At 33.6% G+C, this 25,895-nt stretch overlaps 1 protein-coding gene across 1 annotated transcript; it reads right to left on the reverse strand.

Moving 5' to 3' along the window:
- Positions 1-3,414: 3,414 nt before the first annotated feature.
- LOC121367893 (protein DD3-3-like) lies at positions 3,415-25,894 on the reverse strand. The gene is made up of 14 exons (XM_041492341.1): positions 25,720-25,894; positions 22,299-22,352; positions 21,654-21,740; positions 21,069-21,164; positions 17,390-17,528; positions 16,653-16,769; positions 15,599-15,757; positions 15,219-15,421; positions 14,116-14,358; positions 8,196-8,366; positions 7,539-7,774; positions 5,820-6,036; positions 5,187-5,304; positions 3,415-4,776 (listed from the first exon to the last, which is right to left on the reverse strand). Exons 1-14 carry the CDS (start codon positions 25,881-25,883, stop codon positions 4,384-4,386), a joined length of 2,397 nt encoding a protein of 798 aa, XP_041348275.1. The 5' UTR covers positions 25,884-25,894; the 3' UTR covers positions 3,415-4,383.
- Position 25,895: the final 1 nt, after the last annotated feature.

A 25,895-nucleotide genomic window follows, 5' to 3' on the forward strand; every position in this document is an offset into this window, starting at 1 on the left:
GCACAATCTAATTTTGTTGCTTTTTTTCTTTTTCTTTTCTTATTTTTGACATACAGTGTCAGTTTGTGTGAGGGTTAGATTAATTAACTTTGGATAATTATGCCAAACATTTACAACAAAGTTGAAGTTTGTTTTAATTTAAAACATTTGTAACTTTTAACACAAAGTGTTGGAGGAAACCTGCTACATTTTACTCATTAACAGCAAGGATATTTTATGTGCACTTTCCTACAAAAAGGACAGCACAGCACATACCACAGTCTTTGATATACTAGTTGTGGGGCATTGGCTGGGACACTAAAAAAGCCCAACAGAGAACGGTTCCTCTGAGGTAGTTCGATCCTATGACTTACAGCTCAGCCAAATGCTCTACCGACTGGGCTAGATCCCACCCCAACATTCACAACAAATGCTAAATTAATGTCTGCTTTGATTATGAAATTTTTAATTTTGATAATTTTGTTAGTAGACTAGCGCAAACAAACAGACTGGGGTAACAACACTAAACTGACAGAAACAATCGGCTGCTTTTGTACACATACATGAAATATTTCAACCACAATATCATCACATAACTAAAACTCAACACGGTATACATTATTATTACCCATATGGTTAAAACTATCTTGGTACATATCAAAATGATATGTCCCACTAGAATGCCAAGTGGGATGTAACACTTTGACGTCATCGACTGGTGCACTACAGCCGTACAGGAACACCAACCAAACGAGTTGAGTGATATACATTAAAAAATATTATGGGTAATAAATAGGATATTAACTTGCTACCATTTCGAATCATGTTATTGTCACTCGTGAAATAATTTTCATTGTCACTCGCTAAAGATTGTGACAACTGAACATTATTTCACTCGGGACATAAACACAAAATTAAATGGAAGCTCATTTAATATCCTATAATTATGTATCAATAATTATAATGTAACCATGACATATTGCATAGATTATATATACTAATGGAAAAAACCATTTACATCCACAAAAATGTAGGACTGAACCAGCAATCTCTACTTTAAAAAAAATGTATATTAAAGGAAACATGACACGAGACCATATTATAGCTCATTTTAAAAGAAAAATGATATAAAAATAATATACAAATAACTTTATAACAATAAAATACGTGTAGTTAACTTAAAATGAAGAAATTACGCTAATCAGTATCAAAGTACGATTTATGCATATTTCTTCGTGAACGTTCGGAAAAAAGGGAAGTGACATCAGAGCCGCTGTACTCTTCCATTGTTGTTAACTGTTTATATATGGAGTAAGGGGCTTACGATCTTTTCAGTCCAACAGTGCCGTACTGCGCGGCCTTTGGGTGTAAAAATAAACAGTTTAAACGATCGGGATTGTCTTTTTATGGTTTTCCAAAGGATTGTATCCGAAGAAAGACACGTGTATTTTATCGCAAAAGAAAAGACTGGACACCAACACCGCATAGTACTTTGGTGTCAGCCTATTTACAGCCCGGAGCCCGAACGTTACCTGGAGACAAAAACAGTACTCGGTTGCGAATGCCGAGGTGTACATTGTACATATTTGGTACAAAGATACACCTCAGCATGATGTATTTATATATGTTAAAACAAAAATGTAGAATTTTTTATTTATTTATTTTTTTTGGAAAAAAAAAGATTTTTCATGTTAGGGCTGTAGGCCTACATAACAAAATCTGTATTCACCGTCCGAAGAAGGAAACGTCAATAAGTAATTAAATATGGCATATACAAACATGGGATTTGGCATGAGGATACATCTCAGTACGATGTATTTAAATATGGTTTTAAAAAACGTGTAGAAAACAATAATAATTTTAAATAATGTTTTTAATCTTTGGGCGGAATACGTCACAAAACGTTCCTCATCGCCCGAAGCCCCAAAGCAACACGAAGTTCAATACAAAATAAACCACTACTGTCGGTGTCGAAATAACTATTATGTTTCATCCACGGGCTGACTTGAGAATCGGAGTGTTGTTTTAGTTAATTGGTCCTTTCTTTCCGTGGCCTGCACATGTGATTCCTGATTGGCAGGTGTATATTGCAGGGTATCGACCAGGTAAGTGATTACCACGGTCTAGACATACGTACAAAATACGTGCCAGTTTTTTTAAGATCACAGGGTATTGTGGCGTAACCTGTCGCGACTATAGTACAATGTTAATGGACATTATCAGCCGCCCTGCTTCATTACTGTAAATAATGCTGTAAAACCCTTAATTAAGAAGACTTTCCCATCTAAAATTACAAAACTGACCAATTACGTAGTACCAAAGAAAAGAAAATTATCATTTGGGTATCGTGAGTGGTCGTTTTCACTCTAACGCACCCTACCAATAGGCCTAATAATATGCTACTTTTTTTATGAGAGAAAAATACTATAACCCCATTTCGTTCTATTGATGCAAATAGAAATATATTTAGTTTAAAAGTTGATTATACTCTCAAGTCATTTATGTTGTTTTACAAGTCAGGTTAATGAAAGTGAAGCGCCTTGTCGTAAATTAGAGCGTTTGTTTACACTGTGCATACAGATTTCATTATGTACAGCCCGAACATAAAAAATGCGATATTTTCTAAAAAAAACACGCCAAATTTTTTTGTCCTACATTTATATTTTTTACATATTTAAATACATCATATCGAGGTGTATCTTTATGCTAAATATGAACAGTATACACCTCGGCATTAGCATCCGAGTTTTGGTTTTGTCTCCGGGTTACTTTCGGGCTCCGGGCTGTAAATTGGTCGACCGGTCTGGTCTGGCACCATCAGTTTCTCCACCCTCCGACTCGCTATCCGTTTTTTCTTCAGTATCACTGTTGTAAGTAATTGTGTGTCTTTCTTCATTTACTAACAGCTCATATTGATACGGCAAAACGTTTTGCGAACGAACACTCATTGTTTTGGTAAGCTGTGCAAGTCTTAGATTCTTTATGAGTGGTACGGACTAATGCTTTTAAGTGTAAGGCTTCAGATCAAGCGACGCGTCTCTGACGTCACGGACCTCGTGATTGCCCTGCTCATTAAAGATCGGCAATTTCCGCTAAGAGCTCGTATCTGGGGTTCTTTTATGGAGATATTTTAAGTAATTAATTTTTTATAAAAAAATTTTTAGGTGATTCAATTTATAATTAATTGTACATGGTTGGTGCCAAATATGGTTTACGTGACATGTTTCCTTTAAACCTCACATAATATAGATAATAGTAAATTTAAATATTTGGTAAAAAAAAAAAAGTACGAGAAGAAGAAAACCCATTATATACAACATGTACAAAAAAACTTGTCGTAAACACATTTGTTATTCAATATATAATATTTACAAGAGGACATTTGAAATGAGCACATGGGGGTGGGTTTAGGGAAATAAAGAAGATAAAAACTTGTCGTGAACACATTTGTTATTCCAATATATAATATTTACAAGAGGCCATCTGAAATGAGCACATGGGGGTGGGTTTAGGGAAATAAAGAAGATAAAAACTTGTCGTGAACACATTTGTTATTCCAATATATAATATTTACAAGAGGCCATCTGAAATGAGCACATGGGGGTGGGTTTAGGGAAATAAAGAAGATAAAAACTTGTCGTGAACACATTTGTTATTCCAATATATAATATTTACAAGAGGCCATCTGAAATGAGCACATGGGGGGGGTTTAGGGAAATAAAGAAGATAAAAACTTGTCGTGAACACATTTGTTATTCCAATATATAATATTTACAAGAGGCCATTTGAAATGAGCACATGGGGGGGGGGGGTTTAGGGAAATAAAGAAGATAAAAACTTGTCGTGAACACATTTGTTATTCAATATATAATATTTACCAGAGGCCATTTGAAATGAGCACATGGGGGGGGGGGGGGGGTTTAGGGAAATAAAGAAGATAAACATGCAGCTATCTTAGGTCCAGGGACATACTTCTCTAGGATATGTTGAAATGTTTAATAAACTTAATTGATTTACACCTGAAGTACACAATTTACAATTATTTCATAATAACATTTAAGGAGTTAAAAAACAATGAATTATTAAACAATTATTTGGGGCTATTTCAAATTATTTAAAAACTTGGCGAAAAGAAACATGGTGCTGAATATTCACCTGTCCAATGAGTTAGCATATTTTTATCACAATTTTTGTTTTTTAAATCCCATTTAATAATGTCGATATACTTACTATAATTGTGGTTTGTTCACAAATTTTTATTAATTTTAATATAATACTGATTTATTTGTTAAATAAAATACTTTAAAATAATGCTATATGTCACTACCAATTCCATTTTACATGATGAGTATTTCGCATTCTAAGAATACTCTTAATGGAATTGACACCAGAGGTCAAAGGTCACTACAACTCCTGCTGGAGAGATCTTTCAGCCTTTCTGCACTTTGTCCCTATGGCTTGCCACTTGCTTGGATGACGTCGGAAATACAACACTCCCCCAATCACCACAGCAACCAAAACGATACATGCGATTGTCACTCCCACAATAAGAGCAACATTGGACTGACTGCGTGCCACAAACACTCCACCTCTGTCCAACCGTAATCTTGCCACTCCTCCGCTAATGTCACCATCAACTTTAGTCCATGTGGCAAAAGTGTCCGAATTCGATCGATACACATCGACATTGGAACCTGAATCATCTACCTTCATTTCAAAGGTAAATGTTTTTCCGTCAGTTGTCAGTGAAGATTGGGGAGAAATTACAAAGAAATCACTGGCATAGTCATCACCCACCTAGAAAAATAATGTTTTATTCACATTATGAATTTGATGGCATTTCAATTTTTAAAATTACTTTTAGGGAGTAAATGTGATATCAATACAATGACAGAAACATTTTATATAAAACTCGATTTTTACAAAATAATAGATTTGACTAACATACAAAGAAAAAGAAAACGCTGAATTAATTTGTTACAAGTATAATGTATCTGTCATTTTGAAATATGCTAATCAATGAGACAAATACATATAATTAGCTGGAACGGCATACCGAACCAAACTGGTCTAGGAGTTTATCACAGATGTCAAACGCAAAATTAAATACCTTTAGAAGTCTCTTCTTTTTCTTTTTTTACCATAACTTTTAAAACATTTTTATTTATTTAATTTTTATTTTCTACGGTTTTTTGTTTAATACTTACAGACAAAGTTGATTTTGCTGCCTTCAGTTTGTTTTCTCCTTCAGTCTTGGACCACACTTCTAGTTTGAGTTTCTGAAGTGAAGCAAACACTCCCTCGTCCACAATCATTTGAGCATTTCTGAAATACATTTTTCAAACGCAATGTTTGGTTAATGACACCTCAGCACAGTTATAAACTGGGACTATTTATTGTGGTTCTTTCAATACTTGGTCTAGATCATGAGGGTTTTTTTCCATTCAGATCATAAGAGAATTGAACTGAATAAAGATTTAACGACACCCCAGTGAGAGTGGCAAAAGCAGGTTTCGTCTCTCATTATTTTTTGTGGTCCACATGTCCTATGGCATATAACCATAATTAAAATGTATTGAATGCATCGTTAAATAAAACATTTCGTTCACTTTTTGCAAAAAGCAAAAGGTCAAAACAATGACTAGCTCTGGCACTCACCAAATTTGCCACTTGTGAATTTGAAAAACAAACAGAAAATTTTATTTTAATGTGGAAAAAAATATATATAATAATTATGTTAAAAGATAACTGGGTTTCTTTAATTGTTGATAGTCAATAGATAATCAAGCGAAGTTTTCAACTCATTCAGAACAAGCCCTGAAACCAATGGTTGAACGTACCCATCTGATGTTGACACACTGCCTCCCATGTAGCCGACAGCGTAGTACTGTACTTGATACGGGTAGACAGACACCCGGGCCTTCTGGTCTCGGTTAGAGAAGTTGTTGTTTCTCGTACACATGTAGTGGTATGTACCGGTCTGCGTGATCTTACGGGGGCCGAGGTCAAAGTACGTACCAGCATCATCCAGCTCAGACATCTCACCTCTGAACTGACCTGTAAGAGTGCAAACATTTTGTTAAACCCAACTTTATCTTACTCAATCATTAATTTCTTTTTACCAAATTGGAAAAAATAAAAAATAAAAATAAAAAGAACTACAACTATTAACAAAGCTATTTATTATCACCATCAGTGGATATTATCAACTGCCTTGACACAATTTATTGTAATTCTAGTTAATAGAGATTATTATACGAGCTTGTGTCCTACTGATTTTACGAAACAAGTATCAGGATTTTTTATTGCCCAAGCGAGAGCGAGGTTAATAGATGAATCCTGACACAAGTTTCGTAAAATCAGTACGACAAAGACAAGAGTTTAATCATTATTTTATTATCCAAATTATTATTATTATTTTTTTAATGAATAACAAGGACTGTCTGGAAATCTTTGAACCACAACTAGATTTGAAACGAAGAAATTACATCATATTTCACATGCACAGTGTGAGCTAAGAATGGGGAAGGAATGTCATGTTATGATGTCGCTTCCCAAAATTACGTCATTACATTTGTTATTGCACATGTGCATCATATGTTTTTAATTAACTCATTTATGTTGAACAATGTGGATAATAAATATAAATATTAACCCATGACAAGATATCCCTCATCTCTCTTTGTTATTACACGAATACAAATTAATTTTTTAATCAACCCATAGCCTTTGGCATAATGCACAATTGTTTGCTAGAAAGCTGTGTTTTACCTCAAAGATATACATTCACAGCATCAAGCCTCATAAACGTGACTCAATTCAGTTTTTAAGGAATAAAATGAAAATAGCAAATTCCTAAAACCAAGAAACATCGCTTTAGTTTTTGTATGTCTATGGTAATTTAGGTGACACATTTGTGTGAAAATAGCTACTATCTTTCCAACAGAAAATATTTAACTTATTAAAATATTTAAAATAAAATACATGTTAATGACTAACATTAAAAGTAACTCTGAACTAGTCGATATAGATAAATGGATAAAAATAATTTAAATGGCTAAAGATTTTTCTCAAATAAACAGGTTTAATTTAAAAATTAACCCAACTTCAGAAGTTAACGTGCCATTTTCATGTAAGATAGATAAGACAACCGAAAACAAAGAAGGCAGAATGTTTCTATGCACAACATCCTACTCTTACACTATTACTATTACGGAGATAAAAGTGGATTACAAAAAGAAAAGAAACAGACATTTTAATATTGGTGGTTGGGTATTGAGATTGGCCCTAGCGTTAGGTTTGCATGATGATCTGAAATGGCATCCCCAATTCAGATCGTATGCAAAGAATCAGACGAAACCATCTCATAAGTTTTAAATGGAGGAAATGGAAATTGTTTGACAAACTGCAGAAAACCTGGAAATACTGTACAGATGATTAAAAATCTGGAATTCTGGATTAATCCAGAAAACTTCGATCTCTGCTTATAAATGCTAATTGTTCTATTTTCTGCAGCTGTAATAAACCAAGATTTGTTTTTTCTTTCCACGTTAACATACCAGGATCACTGAAAGCCAGAGTCTCCATGGATCTGTTGGACAGTCCCAGGAATGTGGTGTTTGACAGATGCATGGGATAGTTCACACCAAAGTGGCCAAACCTCTCTCCCGGTCCATAAGCCACCCCATTGCCTTCTGGGTACTTCTGAGCTGCCAGCAGGACAATGTTGTTTCGGTCGGTGCCTGCCAAACCCTGGCCATCATTGTTAGCAGGATTTGTATTTGAACCAGTCCATCTGGTAAAGCAATTTAATTATTAAAAAATTCATAGCATCTAATATTTTTTTTGACATTCACTTTCCAATAATGTTAATTGTATGATAAACGTATCATGAGATTAAAATATCAATTAAATGTTAGAAAGAAAAAAGTACCTTTGAAGATTCAACTTTACCTGGTAAATGATAATTTAAATCTTGGAATACAAATGAAAATAAGAAGTATTTTCATTGTTAAATTCCTTGTTTAAAAGAATTCCAGGATTTACATTTGGTTACAGATATTGTACTCATTAAGCCAGGTCTAAAATGATTAAGAATAGGTATCTAAATTATCTATTTTCTCATTAAAAATGACATCACATGATATTTCCTTCGTCGATGGATTCTCATACAGGAAAAAGAATCCAGTCATAATAGTATACTATTTTGTACTCACTGAATGTGAACATAATCTCCTATGCCTGCCTCCAGTGTGTTGGGTACAAAGTCGTACTCCACCCCTGGATACACCTGTACAATATTTCCTCGTTTTCCCCGTACGTTCAAGTTGTGAATAGTCTGTCCTTCAAGATCTGCTGGTCTGGGGCGAATGGCAAAAGAATGTGATCTGCAATAAATATTTCTTGATTAGTTTATTGATTAAAATATTAAATTGTACTAAGTAAAACATACTGAAACAATGTAATGTTCAACTTCTTGTGACAATTTATTTCCATTCTCCTCCTCACACACCCAATTAACAACTTGTTTAATTAGTAGTTATTGGTTATTATTAGATCAGTAAATAATATTTTCGTGAAAGGTGAATTATTTCAGTTTATAATTTGTCCTAGTACCTAATATTTTGAAAAACCATGTGTAGTTCTGCACCCTGAAATACACAATATACATTTCCCATATGTCCACCCACAAAAGATAGATGTTTGTTCTTTACTCAATAGTGCAAAACTGCACATACATACCAAACACACTAACTATATGTAAAGTGTATGTAACATGAAAAATACATTAGTTTCATGAAATACTGTTTTTCACACCACTTTTAAAATGACTTTTAAAGGAAAAACAAGCTAACTTATTTCAAAACGGTAACAAAAAAGCATACTTAAAACTAGTGATTTTATTTTCATTGATTTAGACAGCTACACACATTAGTAAATTCCTCCAAAGCATATGACAAAAAAAAAGTAATTAAATTAATAACCATAGGCTATGATTTTGTATTTACATGTAATAGCAAGATTGTCAAAGGGCCTTGGAAAAAATAAATAAGACATTAATTTTACCAATCCATCATCACTACTAGCATATGACAGAATATATATTGGGGAAATGATCTGGGAATGATAGAATGGCTAATAAAAGTAGGTTAATAAAAGTAGGTATGTGTAGGCCAAGTTAAAAAAAAATTTTTTTTTTAAATGAGTTCCCATGTAAACAGTTTACTAATGGTTATACCATCCACTCTTTCATGCATATTAGTTTAGTGGTCTTCAGTCAGATTTGACCTGCAAATTTTAAATGCACTAAATACATTTATTTTTAGTGGAAAACATTAAAGGAATGCTAAAGCAAAGCTTTTGGACTGGTGTGCATATTCAACGATACATAATGCACATTATTGCTTAATATCAACAAGTATAATCGTATAGTTAATTAATAAAACAGTTAAATGTGACGGCTATTATATATAACGGGCGCAGTCATTTTGTACCATCCCAGTGAATACACCCTCTGGCGAGCTGGTGGTTATGTAATACCTAACGTGTCACGTCAGGAATTAGTCTTCGAACTGAAGAAACAAAACATACCTGATTTTTGCGGATGCATCGTAATGTTCTGTAATAATATCTATCCCAGTAACACAGCAACGTGTATATGTGGTTTATTTTTCAATACAAAATAAACCACTATTGTCAAAGAGTTGAAATAACTATTATATTTTGTATATAAATTAACCCACGTACTGAAATAACAGTCGTAGTGTTTTCTTGCTTAATTGGTCTTTTCTTTCCGTGGCCTGTACCTGTGGTTCTTGATTGGCAGGTGTATATTTAGACTGTCCCTAGACACTGTGTCTAGACACACTATGTCATGTCATAGGGTTTTACGCACACCTGTCCGTCCATGACAGGAAAGGTGGGGGGGGGGGGGGGGGGGGGGGGAGAGGAGGGACCGCCTGCACTGGCAGGTGCAAGGGAGCACCAGCAGCCCGACCAAATCGGTAGCAGGTGGGTGGGGGTGGTGGTGGTGCTATGGAATTTTGAATGGAGCAATTAATGCCAAAGAGAAAGGGTGCGCAATTTTGATTGAGGAAATTTGGCGCAATTTTTGAACGGTCGATCGAAAGGTAAATGGCAGAGCTAATATAGGTTTAGTGAATCGAGAGTAGCTCGTAGACACACCAAAAAGACGTGCCTCTTTTATTAAGATCATTGTGTGATAACCTCAAATCATAATGGACTTTACCAGCTTTATTACTGTAAGTAATTCTGTAAAACCCTTGATTAAGTAGACTTTCCCATCTAAAATCACAAAACTGACCAATTACGTCAAAGAAAAGAAAAGTATTACTTGGGTATCGTGAGTGGTCGTTTTTGCTCGAACGTATTCTACCAATAGGCCTAATAATATGCATTTTTTCTTTGAATTTTTTAAAAGAAAAAAATACTATAACTCCATTTCATTATATTGATGCAAATTGAAATATATTTAGTTAAATAGTTTATTATACTATCAAGTCATATATGTTGTTTTACAAGTGAGGTTGATGAAAGCGAAGTGCCTTGTCGTAAATTAGAGCATTTGTTTACACTGTGCATAATAGAGAAGTTGGACCTGAGCTGACGTCACTTCGCCCCAAGCTATACCACCGGACGTCACAAAAACGAAACAAAATGGCTGCCCCCAGTTAGCAGGAATAATCACTGTTTTTTATTAATTCTAAAATTACGCGTTTTTCATTTGTTAAAGTGTCAGTATGTGTTGGTGGTCCGGGTATGCATCTTTCCAACACATAAGGCTCTTGTTGGAGTTTAGTCTACCTTTAAGATCTGCAAAAATAACCCACTGTAAATATTTCTCAGGTTACTGTAACAACCTATTTATTACAGACTCCTCTCACCTGTCTTGAAAGTAATACCTATACCTCACCTCTTTACTCTGTAAAGGCTACACAAACAAGATGTAATAAAATTAATAACCCCAGACTATGATTTGGGTTAAGACTGCAACTTTAGTGCAAGTCGTAACCTATTTTTTCTACCTCCTCTCACTGGACTTAAAAGTAATACCTATACCTCACAGTTTTCCTCGGTAAAGGCTACACAAAAAAGATGTAATAAAGAGACATGCTGTTTATTGCACAAGTTTATAATGTGCCATTAAGTGGTATAAATCTTGCACGCTATAAACAAGTGCAATAAATAACATGGCAAAACAACTGGTATGTGGTTCTATATTTATTACATACCACTTTTGTATATTATGATTAACAAAAGTTTAATTAAATAGCACAACTTACTTCTTCTGGAAAGTTGGTTAATTGTATGGAATTGACAGAATACTGATCATCCTGGCTAGGAACATAACGTCATTTCTGGTTAGGGACATGACTTTATTCGGGGGAACTCGTACTATGCATGCAAGATTGTGTATCACACAAGTTTAATAAAATATTTTTTTTATTTCACAGTCAGAATTGTCTTGATTACTAAAGTAAGATTAAATGGGTGTGTAATAAAATTAATAACCACAAACTATGATTTGGTTTAGGACAGAAAACTGTAACCTATTTCTACAGTGGACTCTGTACAAATCGGCATTTGAGTAATCCGGATTTCTGTGTAAACCGGCACGATATCAAAGTCCCGTCCAGCTACCGTTAATCTATTAGGAACAAAACTCTGGCTAATCCGGAAGCTGTGTGCTTCGGATTACGGATGCAAATTCCAGAACAAAAGAATGGTTTACATAGTAATTAGCTCTGTCTATACCGGCACACAATTTTGTAAGTTCAGTCTGCCTTTGGTCAACTGTTAAACAAAGACGACAATTTGCAAGTAATTAGGCTACCGACTGTAACCGAGTGAGATGACATAATCGCACTTCTTTGAACGTTTAATAAACAATGATCCACACTTCTTGTAATTACAATATGCAGCTAGATCAACTGGATTAGTATTAGTGTGTGTTGAAACCTAAATGAATTCACTCATATCGACTTAGTGTCAAGCAGTCTGCATAAATATGTATGGCGCATGTTTTGCCGTGTCTTATTGAATTAGTAATGGCAGGGCGACCTAGAAAACGGCAACACACGGAACTTTCACTGCAGACTAAAGTTAAATTAATAGAAGAGTTTTCATCGAATCCAGTATGTAAACAGAAGGATTTAGCAGTGAAATTTAAGATAGGAAGACAGACAGTATCTGACATTCTAAAACGTGGTGATCATTACCGGCAATTGTATGAAAGCAACATTTCGGCAGAGAGAAAACGAATATCCAGCGGAAAGTTAGAAAATCTAAATGGATTAATGCATCAGTGGTTTAAGCAGGCAAGATCCAAAACACTGCCAATTTCCGGTCCGATTTTAAAAGAAAAAGCCCTTCAGTTTGCCGAACAGCTAGGAGTACCTGACTTCAAAGCATCCGATGGCTGGCTGACGTCATGGAAAATTCGGTTCAACATAAAACAGTTCAAAGTTAGCGGGGAGAGTGCAGGTGTCAATCTTGATATCGTGGACGACTTTAAGACACGCCTACCAACCATTCTTGGAGATTACGAGATGAAGGATATCTTTAACTGTGACGAAACAGGTCTGTTTTTTCGTGCATTACCAGACAGGACACTGGCTTATAAAACACAAGCAGCAAAAGGTGGGAAGGTTTCAAAAGAACGATTAACTGTTTTATTGTGTTGTAGTGCAACAGGAGAAAAAACGAAACCATTGGTAATAGGGAAAGCCCAAAATCCTCGCTGTTTTAAGAACATTAGAAAGGAGTCACTCCCTGTGACCTGGACAGCCAATCGGAAAGCGTGGATGAATTCACAACTGTTCAATGATTGGTTAGAGAAACTTAATCGACAGATGCGCCGACAGGAAGAAATATTCTTTTATTCATCGACAACGCACCATCCCACGGCTGTGATCTGAGAGTGAGCAATGTAACTGTTAAATTTCTACCAGCTAACACCACCTCAGTGCTACAACCATTAGACCAGGGCATAATTAAGGCTTTCAAGACCAGGTACAGAAAACACATGATGAGATCGCTCATTTTACGGATGGAAGATTGCGCTAATGTAAGTGAACTACGCAAGGCAATCAGTGTTGGATGCGGTTAATTGGATTAACGTTGCCTGGAAGGAAACACAGACAACAACAATTGTCAAGTGTTTCATGGTTTGTGGTTTTCCTGTCACTTCTGATTCCGATGATGCTGATGATGACTATGCTGATGACGACGATGTTCCTCTTTCTACGTTGGTAGCCACCATATCCCGTGATATTAATGCGGCTGAGTTTGTTGACTTTGATCACGACATCCCAACAGAGAATCCGGATATGACAGAGTGGGAAGCTCAGCTAGTAACTGCCCTTACATCTGTTGCTAAAACCGAGGAGAAACCAGCAGACGACAGTTCGGGAGATGAAGATGACACACCTTGCAACACAACACCAGAACTTTCTTACGCCAATGCGCTTAAAATGGTAAGACAACTGAAAACCTTTGCTGCTACAACCGATGACGAACTGTTACAACCAATATTAAACCTGGAGGCCATGACAGAGAAGTCTGCTTTGAAGAAGCACGTAAAGAAAACACAATCAACAGTTACAGACTTTTTCTCAGCTGACACTCGATAGACTGTGACATTCATAATAAACAATGAACTCAAATTCTAATTATTATGTGATTTTAATTATTAAAATGATATTGTGTTTATCAAGTTTGTAATTCCATTTCATGTGATTTTAATCAATAAAATAAAATTGTGTTTATTCAGTTTGTGTGTGTTTATTATTATTTTTATGGTTTTGTTTTGGTAATTTTTACAATTCAAGTCTGGTCCGAACTTCTGTCCCAGCCATGCCTGATCTCGATTGCTATGTCGATCTTTAATTTCATTGGTTGAAAACGTAGGTCTCGGCTATTCCTGTTACTGTTAGTCAGGTTGTTGTGGATAATGACATTTTATTTATGTTGGTAATTTACGATTTTGATAATTATGGCAAGAACAATAACTCTGAATGAAATATTTATAAATCGGCACTCTGTCTAAACCGGCATATTTTGTTGGTCCCAATCGATGCCGGTTTGTACAAAGTCCACTGTACTTCCTTTTCTCACCTATCTTCAAAGGTTCGACCAAACTGGGCCGTGTTGATGGCCAGTCTGAGGGAGAAGTCGGCATCACCGAACAACTTGACCTGTGGGTTATTCTTGAACACGTAGCCACGAGACTGAGCTGTATCCTGCGACTCAAAGCCGTACTTGTCTGCCAGGTTCACTTTACTAGCAGTATTCCGCTTCAGTGCGTTTAGGTCCGAGTTGGCTGACCAACCATCATAATCATTAGTGGAGACGTTGTACCTGTGGACATAGGATTCCATGAATATAACAAAAACAGGAACACAGTAGTTGATTAGGAAGGAAGGAAGGAAGGAAGGAAGGAACTGGTTTATTTAATGACACACTCAAATCATTTTATTTACGGTTATGGTTACGGACCACACAGATATTGAAAAAGAAAACCCACCAATAGTTGATTAATTATGATGTGAAAATATACTACAGATTTAGGGTAATTTGCAGAGATGAAAGTGGGTTACAAAAACAAATCTGGATATTTTAATACTAATGGTCGGGTACTGAGATTGGACCTAGGGTTAGGGTTGCGTAATGGTCTAAAACAACGGCCCCCATTCAGAATGAATGCAACTATATCTAAATATTGGATGGAGACTATGGAAAATTTTGGACCAACAGCAAAAAACATGGAAACACTACATGTATACAGACAATTAAACATCTGGAACTCCAGATAAATCAGAATAATGTTCATCCTTGAATTTGGAAGAATTTCATCAGTGTGATCATGTCAGTTTGTGCTTGAATTTGGTTATGGAGGAAAATAAACTTAAATTACATGGGTTATCTGTGTTTTTTCTTGAAGTTTTTAACACTGGTGTACATGGGTTAAAAACTTAAAACATTTTGTGTTTTTTCTTTCTACATGCTTTTATGAACAGTCTTGCAACTCAATGAACTTAAAATATTGCATGGGTAGCAATTTTGTGGGTATAAATATACAAGCATGAATAATAGAAAAAATAATAATAGAGAAGGTCTATAAGAAAAACAGTATTTTACTAAGTCATCTTCTGTTACTGTTATGATTACTGTAAAATAATAAACTTTCACACAACTAATTTCAAAAGAACACCACCCACCTCATTCTCAGTATACATTTTTCATGGTCCAGGTTGGGTACAGTCCAGTTGTACAAGTTAGGGTGACCTCCAAGTCCATTACCAAGGTGATTGTCACGAGTAAACTCAGTCTCTCTACAATCAGGGGCAGGTAATCCATGTGAAGGGAATTCTTTCCATTCTCCTCTTACACCATTGTTGTCATTTTTGGGCCACCGAAATTTCTGTACAAACAAAGGTAAAAGTATAAAATATTTTGTTAAAATTATTTTCAATGTGAAACACGTACTAAAGATTAAATGCTGATTAGATATTACAATAAAATAAAGACAGGATAGCTAAACCAAAACCCCAAAACAAGGGACGAATTTAAATATCTGTTGGTATTGAGTATAACTAACCTGACATTCCTCTTTGTTATTTGGTATAATTAATCCCTTTCCTTTATTTTCTTCTAGCACTGCGTGTGGGATCACGCAGGCCCATCTCGACTTAACATTTTCACTCTCCGTCTGGTAATACTGACAGCGCTTTACGTTGTTGGTCATCACAGCAATGTCCTGTAATATCACAACAACCAACAGATAATCAGAAATCATAAACTAAATCTTAATTCAAAGAAAATTATTATAATTTCAATATTTTGCATAATATGTAAAAACTTAAAATGTATTTGTATACATGTGTTTTATTATGTATAATCAAAAAACAAATGGACGAGCCTAATCATTAATTTCCATAATATTTTAATATAATTATAGAAATGCTTCATATATTTTTCCATACATGTGTCTATTATGTTTTTGTATAATATTACAAAAAACAAATGTAACTCTGGGATTATATTTTTATACATTACTGAAATAAATCTAACTTTGGCTGTTTTCACAAGGAATATTTAAATAAAAATAAAAATAATAACAAAAGTGCCAGATAAAACAAACAACAATTGCTCGTTGTAAATGAATAATAGATGAATGATCGTGTGCTGAGGGGGCAGGACGTAGCTCAGTGGTAAAGTGTTCACTTGCTGTGCGGTCGGTCTGGGATTAATCCCTGTTGGTGGGCCCATTGGGCTATTTCTCGTTTCAGCCACGACTGGTATATCAAAGGCCATGGTATATGCTATCCTGTCTGTGGGATGGTGCATATAAAAGATCCCTTGCTGCTAATCGAAAAGAGTAGTGCATGAAGTGGCGACAGCAGGTTTCCTCTCAATATCTGTGTGGTTCTTAACCATATGTCCAACTCCATATAACCGTAAATAAAATGTGTTGAGTGCATCGTTAAATAAAATATTTCCTTCCTTTGTGTGATGAAGCCTCAAACTGTATTATTAGTGTTTTGAAAAAGCAAAATTGCATACATAAATTATCATTAAAATAATAAATAATCCCAATTTATTCTGATTTCCGTAACCTGTTTATTAATGTTTTGACTAAAAGGTGTCCTTACTTTCCATGGTGTCGGGTGCCAGTATGGGTAATAATCATGCTCTTCGGGGCATTCATAGCCATAGCGTGTTCCTGCTGCATTCTGACGGGTGTTTCTAGCTGTTTGACGATTACGATCCTAAAAATAAAAAATTATAATAAATAAGAACACTTCACTTAATATTTACCTTTTTTTCATATAAAAGAAATAGACAACATAACAAGTTCTGGTATAAATCTTTTTTCATTGTGCAATTTCAAGACCTTCTCAAAAATACAATTCCTTCATTTGCTGTTACTTTTAAATATCCATTAAAGAATATAGAATTTTAAACATCAAGCTTTTAATAATATTTTTAAGATCACTTTTACATTTCTTCAAATCTAATAATAATAGCAGAACATGGGCAAAAGAACTACCCTTTCTGATAACAATAAAAATCAAACATTTAGTAAATTTTAAAACCCCCAAATACCTCAGTTATTAAAAAATGTAATAATAGAAGAGGAAAAACAATATTTCACTTTAAGAATGGTAAAATATGCATTTACTAGAATTACATAACCTTAGCCGTTTTCCTAGAAATGTGTTACGGCTAAACACTTTGGGGGCATTTTCACCATTTTCAGGGCTGTTTTTTATGCAAAATGTTTTACAATTAAATTAAATAAAAAAAATAAAGTTGAACTCATGCTAAAACATGCAAGGGAAAACACCACAAATTGTAAAATAAAATAAACATAAATTAAATCCCTCACCTGATCAGCTGTAAAGAGTCCCTTATTGCGCTGTCGTAGTCTGCACTCGAGGTAGTAGTTGTAGTCTTCATGCATGCCGAAGCGTCGGTCTGTATTACAGTTATTGTCTTCACACTGAGCCAGGTTTTCAGGGATCGTTCTGAGAATAAAATATTATACCTTATTATACAACTCACATGTAAACTCACTGGTGTAGGATGCTGGAGAGGCAAGCCCCCCCCCCCCCCCGCCACCACTTTGTATCAGCAGCGATAGTTTATATATATATATGTGTGTGTGTGTGTGTGTGCCCCCTCTCCCCTTTTTGGCACCTTCCTAAACCCGTGAAACGTATTTAATTAAAATGTGTATGTTGCAGTAAAAACCTCAAAATTGGACCTACATTAAACCACAATTCCCGCAGAACTGGATGTTTTTCACTCCCTTTTTAAATATCAGTACAGAACAGAACTTCTCAAAACCAGATACCCCCTAAAAATGGACTCTTTGGCTTTACTTTTTTATTCGAATAAATACAATACAATACTACTTTTTACCAACAGGAAACTCATCTATATGAAAAACAGCTTGTTGGGAAATGGATTTCACCCAAAGCAAATCTTCTTAATTGTCTACACAATATCCCCTCATCTTTTTGTACAATTTAAAACAACTTGCCTCTAGTTTCCCCATGTACAAACCTTTTTATAAACACACTTTGATTTACCACAAACACCAATATGAACAGAAACACATTGAAATTGTATCAAATTTATAACTAAAGTAATAAAGTTGCAAGCTTGTAAAAAAAAAACACCCTGTAATGGCTGAAACTATTTTACACTTCCTAATAATTAGAGTTAGTGCCTTTAAAGGATTCTCAACACACTAAACTGATGATGTCTTCTTGCATTCTTTTTATTTTTTTTAGGTCTGTGGAACAAAATAAATTATTAATTATCACCTTCCCAAGTGATCCATAACACAAATCAAAATTGCAGGTTACTTTCAGTTCCAGTATTTAGTATTAGTGTCACAAATCATACTATTATATCTAATACATTTAAACTCTGACATATATATCTACTAAATTTAAACTCTAACATACATGTATATATCTAATTACCCATTCTCACCAATGTTGCACACTTTAAACAATTTGCTGTCGTCGTCGATTTGTCATTCAAAATAATGTGATAAGATAAAAAAATTATCGCTTTCTAAAAGCTATCAACCAGTACTAATGTTGTCAGTCAGAAACAGACTGGGAGCCATAAGATGTTTCACTAAATTGACCTTCCTCAAGAAGCAATTTTGCCAATTTTATGTTGTCGTTTGGAAAGTATGCAAAACTAACACGATGATGACATACTATTTGCAATAGGTATTGCGATAAATATGTGTTGCAACAATGCTGTAATATTCCATTTTATTTATGTGAAAATTTGAAATAAATGATTATTGAAGCAAAAACGTTCTAATACTTTGAACATTGTCGCCCAAATTCGAGTAATCTACGTTACATTTTGTTTACAAATACAAGTTATGTTAATAAAACCAAGCAAAATAAAATATCAAATGCATATTTCAGAGCCCTAACATGACCAAATCGATAACAAGTATACTTGTTACATTTAATACAAATTACTGTCTCCATGTTGCAAAATAGTAGCGAATTTCGAAGTGTTGCGTTAAGCATGTAATCTACGAGACTGCCTCTATCATACACGTGAGTAGTGCCAATCACCCATAGGTTTCTGTATGTAATGCGATAATAGCAAGTAGTCTCATAAATGCATTGGTATAAATGTGGCATTATTTTAATTTATTACTGTGGGTAGAGAAGCATTTGAAGTAATTTACGTGATGCTAACATTGCTATTAAAACGATTGCTCGACGTTTATTATTAATTCCCACTAAACGTAGTAGTCTCCCTTGCCAAAACACGTTCTTTGAACATTACTATGTCTTCATCATCTATAGGTAACGTAGGTAACAATCTATAGGTAACGTAGATTAAACATATTTTTTAATTAGAGTAAAATTCAGTAGTATTGCAATTAAATGTAAGTGTTAGTCGACACTGTGACTTAAATATAAAATTAGTAACATCTGAGCTTGAGAACCAATGTTTAGTCATTAATTAATCATTGAATTTGTCTTGTCTGTAGCACTTGTTTCAATAGTAACGAAGATTACCTTTTTCCATTTCCAGGATTTCAAGGGTAAAAATTCAGAGAGATTATAGGCAAAGAAAATTTGAAGAGAAAGAGAGAGAGAGAGAGAGAGAGAGAGAGAGAGAGAGAGAGAGAGAGAGAGAGAGAGAGAGAGAGAGAGAGAGAGAGAGAGAGAGAGAGAGAGAGAGAGATGTACCTATAGTAGAAAGAACAACGGAAAATGGGAGAGAGAGGAGAGACACGGTTAGACTATGGGCGAAAAAAAAAATCATAGGGAGCGAATGAAATAAGCTGAGAAGAATATTTCTCATGTTGGTTCTAGTCCATATGGATATTATTCAGGACAACGAAATCTCTTCAAGTATATGGCGAAAAAAATAAAATGAAATCTACGTTACTGTTCTCACAAGCATTACCGTTAAATTAACTTTACTTTCTTAGTTATTTTACGCAATTGTGTTAGACATATTGTGTGCTGGTTTTTTTTATAGGAAATCAATGATGCATAAGTGTGCAGATTTGAAAACAGCCATTATTTGTGGTAAAAATATTCTATTTTATAACTTTTGTCTATGCAAATTATAAAGAAACTAAGGTATTGAAACACTGCACGTGTGACTATTTGACACTAGTCACACAATTAACTTAAACGTTTGATTTCATGAAATAAGTTAATGTTGATTGTTTATTCTGCCAATTACGTGTTTTGTAATCTACGTTTTTTTCACTTTTGTAATTTACGTTACATAGCTATCAATCGGGCTCAGTTATACAATTGAATCATGATTTTTTTGGTATTTGGCTGTGATGGAGTATTTTACCCAGCAAATACAATGTCACATCGAATAGAGTATACATTTAATCACATTCACTTGCACCTGCTTTCATAAAGAGGTATTATAATACTTAGTAGTGAGCATATTTTCACATTATGTTTAACATAGAGGTAGTTGTTGTTACTTGATAATATGGCCTATTTTGTTTAACTAATAAAAATCTGTCGAATAAGAACAACCGATTGAAATGTGTGTAATTACTTTGTAAATTATTAGAAATAACACAACAGTCATGTAATACCATTGACTGTGGTCATGTAACTTACTTTTAACATTTTATAACGTTATGTTAGAATATTCGTAACTTTGACACTTTCTGTGTCCGAGTCCTGAAATTTGAAATACTGACTCTCTCAATATTGATCTTTTAATAATAGTTGTTTTTGTAAACATTCAAATGTTCTCAATTTTGATTATTTTGCACTGTCAATTTGTGCAACATTGGTGAGAATGGGTGTAATACATTTAAACTCTGACATATAAATCTACTAACCTTAAACTGACATAAATCTAATCTATCAGATCAATTGGCCTATAAAATGCAGTACTTAAAATAGTCCTCAGGCATTTTCATTTCTAATTTTGAGATTTTGTTTAGACAAGGAAGTGGGGTTTTGCCAACAAATAGTATTGGGGTGTCATGTATTTTAAAGATCCAGTGATGGTTGCCATAACAACACACTTACCCGGTTGTGGCTCCATCCCTGATGTGGTCTGAACACATGTACTGCAACACCAGTTCACAGTGGCTGTTAGCATCAGCACACGAATGTTGGGTAGTCCTGTTAAAAAACAACATGGCGGAAAGATTTTAATATTTAACTGTAATATCATATGAAATTAATTTAAAAATCAACATATGTTATTGTTATAACATTGTAATTAATTGTTTGAGCATGTGTATTATACTGAAATAAATAAGTAAATAAATAAATATAGGGTTCACCCTGAAGATTGTCATATTTGCTAGTTTCTAATTTTCATATAAAAGTGGATACAAAATTTAAATCGAAATTCATTCCAGTATTATTAAAAAAAAAAAATAATAATAATAATATAATAATAATAATAAATAAATAAAACAAATTAAAAAAATTATTAAAAAAAAAAAAAAATCAATCAATCAATATTTTTAAAAAATATATTTTTGGTGCAAATCATACTTCTCACAAAATATAAGCTGGTATTACTATTTTCTACTTTTATTGTACAATAAACTGAAGTATTCATATTTACTATAATCAAAGAATTTCAATGAAAGTAACTCCTACCACTCTATCCCCAGTCGAGATCCTTGGTAATAATACAGCGAGCCCACATTGTAGCCACCTCGATTATTGTTTTCCGAATTAAACATCCTGAAATAAACCAATGACAGTATTAAAACATCCACCATGATAAAAAAAAGTTCACCTGATACATGTAATACATGTAACTAGAGCATAACTTTTTAAATGTTCAGATATTTATAGCAGTATGTATTAGATAGAGATACAATTTAGAGCCAGTTCAGAAATTTATATTTGTAACAGTACAATGCTTCATTATAAGTAAAGCAAGATATCCAGAAAAACAAATTCATGTATCTTATTATCAGCCTTTTATTACTACATGTAAATGGTTCCAGTAGTAGATATATATATATATAAACATGTATATATATAACTGGATAATAAAAAAAAAAAAAAAAAAAAAAAAAGAGTCCATATATGAATACATATATATATATAAGATTTTAAAATGACACCATAGCTTGCATAGTAAATGTATTAAGTGAGGATTTTAAAAAAAAATATGCATTTAAATGGATATAAAACAAAATAGATGTGAATTGTCAAAATGAAGTTTTTATTCATAAAAATATTAACATGTCTGAATCAGCTTAAACATGACAGAGGTAACAAGGTCACCATTACCTGTTAGCATTGGTCCGAGGTCGTCGTCTCTCATCTAGTCGATTATTACTTCCCCTGCAATGTAATTTTTTTAAAGCTTCGGTAAACAAAGCAGAATTCAAATGGTACTGTCCATATTTAAATAACCTTACTAACAATTCCAGTTAATTCATCTGGCATTACCCAAACTGACTGCTATAGTTTTACAAATATATCAGGGAACATTCTGTTTTCAAAATCCTGATTAGCGATATTTCTAGTCAATTGAAAATTAATTAACAACTACTGTTTAATGTTTTAAAATTGTGTAGCGAATCACGACGCGATATTGAACAAAATGTTCGCTATATATACATGTATGTAATAGTTTTAAAGACATCATCTTATCTTTCAATAACTGCAAAAGACAAACAACTGCCATTTACTCCCACAAAATGAGACATAAGGACAGAGTTTACAAAGTATTTTCTCATTTTTAGATAAAATAAAAAAACATTATGGATAGGAAATACCATACAAATGTATAGATTATGTACTCAGTATTAATTCCACATGTACAGATGTAAAGAAATTAATATTTTATCAATAAACTAATTTAATTTTAATTCACAAATTTTTTGTCGTTTTTAACCACTAAACAGGTTACCTTTTGTATTTTTTGTAACTGCAAGGATCAAAATAGTAAGTAAAAAAATTGATTGATTTTTAATTTTTTTATAAAGCAGGCAAAAAAAAAATTGGTCCTGCTAAAAAAAATAATACAACCTGCTAAAAATAAGATAGCAGTGAGGGGTGGGTTTAGGATAGTCATGAATATGTCCACCAAAAGGAGGTTACTGCCCAGATAGCACAACTACGTTGGCCCAACATCACCACATCCGGCACTATTGCCGTCGCCGGCCTAATGTTAACATGACGTTGGCAAATGGTTGGTTCGGGCTGATCTCACCCCACCTTGCGACCGCGTGAGGAAAACTCTGACCTTCACCTTCAGCAGCTGTTGTTTGTGGTTGAACAGAAAATATATCCAGCATTAATTTCGGGAATTTAACCAGTCACGTGTAAGTACTTGGAACACGATATAAAATCTTAATGATTATGAGTATTTTCTGCTTCAGAAAATGTATGGATTTATATGTGAAATTACCAAGGTTTTGTGTAAATCGTCAAAAATAAATTACTGCATTGAAGCATTTGCGCCGAATTTACTTCTGCTTGCAGGCGTCGGCCCGATGTTGGCACAATGTTAGAAAAATACTCAAGTTATACTCATTTTCATTTTTATGTGCGCGAATGCCCTTTTCAAAGCAATAATTTCAAGTGCGCGAAAATGTCATTTTCATAAAAGTACTTTTAAACAGTGCAAATTTTTTTATGTTTGACATATATTTGCAAAATGGTAACCTGTCATTATATTTGGTATGATAAATAATGAAACTAGAAAACAATTATCAACATTAAATATTTATGGTATGGAAATTCAAAACCAAAGATTAGGCCATTAGAAATATTTTACAAAACAAAAAGGAAATTAAAATAGAACAAAATTTATATTTAAAAAAATTGTAATTATAATAACTTTAATTAATAGTTCTGTATTTAAATAATAGCAAAAGAAATCTAAGCTTGTTATTCTTATCATTCCAGGGAACATATTTTGTTTTCAAAATCTTGATTAGTGGTATTTCTTGTCTATTGAAAATTGATTATAAACTAGTTTAATTTTTTTTTAATTGTGTAGCGATCTCTGATAATTGTGTAGCAAATCAACATGCGATAATGAACAAAATGTTACCTGCATTCTCTCTCTCTCTTTTTCTCTCTCTCTCTGTTTTCCTTTCTTATTTTATTTTTTAAAAAGCTAAAGATATCTTTATGAATGCTAAGATTATGTTATATATTTGTTTAATTTAATATATTTGATGACATTAAAAGCATATTGGAAGGCAGTGATTCAGGGCTCCCCAAGCTGACATTGTCATTGATCTGGGGATAATAACATTTATAGTTCAAAACTATATCATATTTATATTAACACTATTGGCATCTACAAAGTGATCTGGAACATTTCAGGCAATCTTCTTGAAATTTTATTAGTAAGGTGTGTGGACCTTAATATATTATTTGTTCACAAAAAATAATCTTTCAAAACATTCATTCTAAATCCTGTGACATATTCTAACAAATAGTATAAATCTGTAATGTGTGATTTTAATATGTATGTTAAGAGCTGAACAATTAATATAACATCTACTTGCAACATATTTTATGATATTTAATGCTGCTGTATTTATGTATTACATATAGGTTGCCTAAACGAATTATTTGGATACATAACACCAAAGGATGTAATTGAGAGAATAAAGAAGTTCATATTCACCCAGCCCTTCGCCTGTCAGTACAACTGGGTTGGCAGGAGGAAACAAAATGGCATCAGGAAATTCATTCTCAGAAAGTTGATAAAAGGTATTAATTATTACCCCTAATATTATGGTTCAAAATATCTTGGTACATATCAAAGTGTTACGACCCACTAGGATTGTTACGTCCCACTTGATGTCACAAGTGATCACCATCTGCATTCTTATACAATGATTTCTCAATTTAAAACTATTAGGGTAATAAATAGGATATTATACTTGAGATAATTTTTATTTATCACTCACTAAGGCAAATGAAAATCATTTCATTTGTAACATAAACTTGATAAGAAATGGACACTCGTTTAAGATCCTATAATAAGCTGTACACAGACATGAAATATCTATTGTTTGTTAGAAATTTGTTAGTATATATTAAGTTTACAATGATTAATATACTAATAATTTAAGTTAAAAGCCATTAATTCAATAATGTTCAATTTCTAATTTCTTCAAGCCATAATTGGGTTAATTTGTGACATAATTCTACATCTAATAAATTGAAAATATGTATTTAATATTTACCATTTCTTATTTTGAAGATGCTGCCAAAAACAGCAACTTAAAAGAGGCAGGAGCGAACCGCATCTTAGAAATTGGTTAAGATATGCATTGGACCAAGTAGGGGCCGCAAAAGGAAGTGAGTTTTTGCCATCATATCTGACTATTTTCAGTTTATAATTTTATTAGGGTTATTCTTTTTAAAAGTCATGAGGTGGGGAGGGGAGGGCCTAACAAAATGTTTACCCCCTACCTACACATTTTCAGTATTTTTTAATAATGGGAAAAATATCCGCCCGGTCCCCACTTTCCCTAACCCTAACTCCAACCCTAGCCCCAACCCCAACCCTAACCTTAACCTTAACCCTCAACCCTAACTAAAAATAATAATGGAGGGGACCGGGCGGATATTATACTCTAATGATACGAGAGTGCACCTTTAGTGGAAAAAAGTACCTTTATTAAAGTAAAATAAAGCGAAACTAACATATCAAAGAACGTTCAAACAGTTCATTTCTTACCTTGGATTATGTAAATATATATCAGCATTTACAAGAACCAGTACAAAACATATCAGGTATAAACAGGCAGACATGTTAAAGTAGTTTTCATCAAAGGTTCGATCACAAACTTGTTTACGTAAAACACTTCGTAATGTGCATTGTCGTACCTTGTCACCAACCATGAATCATATACG

Source organism: Gigantopelta aegis, chromosome 3, assembly GCF_016097555.1.
Source record: "Gigantopelta aegis isolate Gae_Host chromosome 3, Gae_host_genome, whole genome shotgun sequence".
Classification (NCBI taxonomy): Eukaryota; Metazoa; Mollusca; class Gastropoda; order Neomphalida; family Peltospiridae; genus Gigantopelta; species Gigantopelta aegis.

Excerpts from the sequence above, each read along its gene's own strand:
- LOC121367893 (XM_041492341.1), bottom strand. The coding sequence starts at position 25,883 with ATGGTTGGTGACAAGGTACGACAATGCACATTACGAAGTGTTTTACGT. Across the intron at positions 16,770-17,389 it reads GACTCTTTACAGCTGATCAG|GATCGTAATCGTCAAACAGC; the intron begins GTGAGGGATTTA and ends TTTTATTTTTAG. Across the intron at positions 14,359-15,218 it reads AAATGTATACTGAGAATGAG|GTACAACGTCTCCACTAATG; the intron begins GTGGGTGGTGTT and ends CTATGTCCACAG.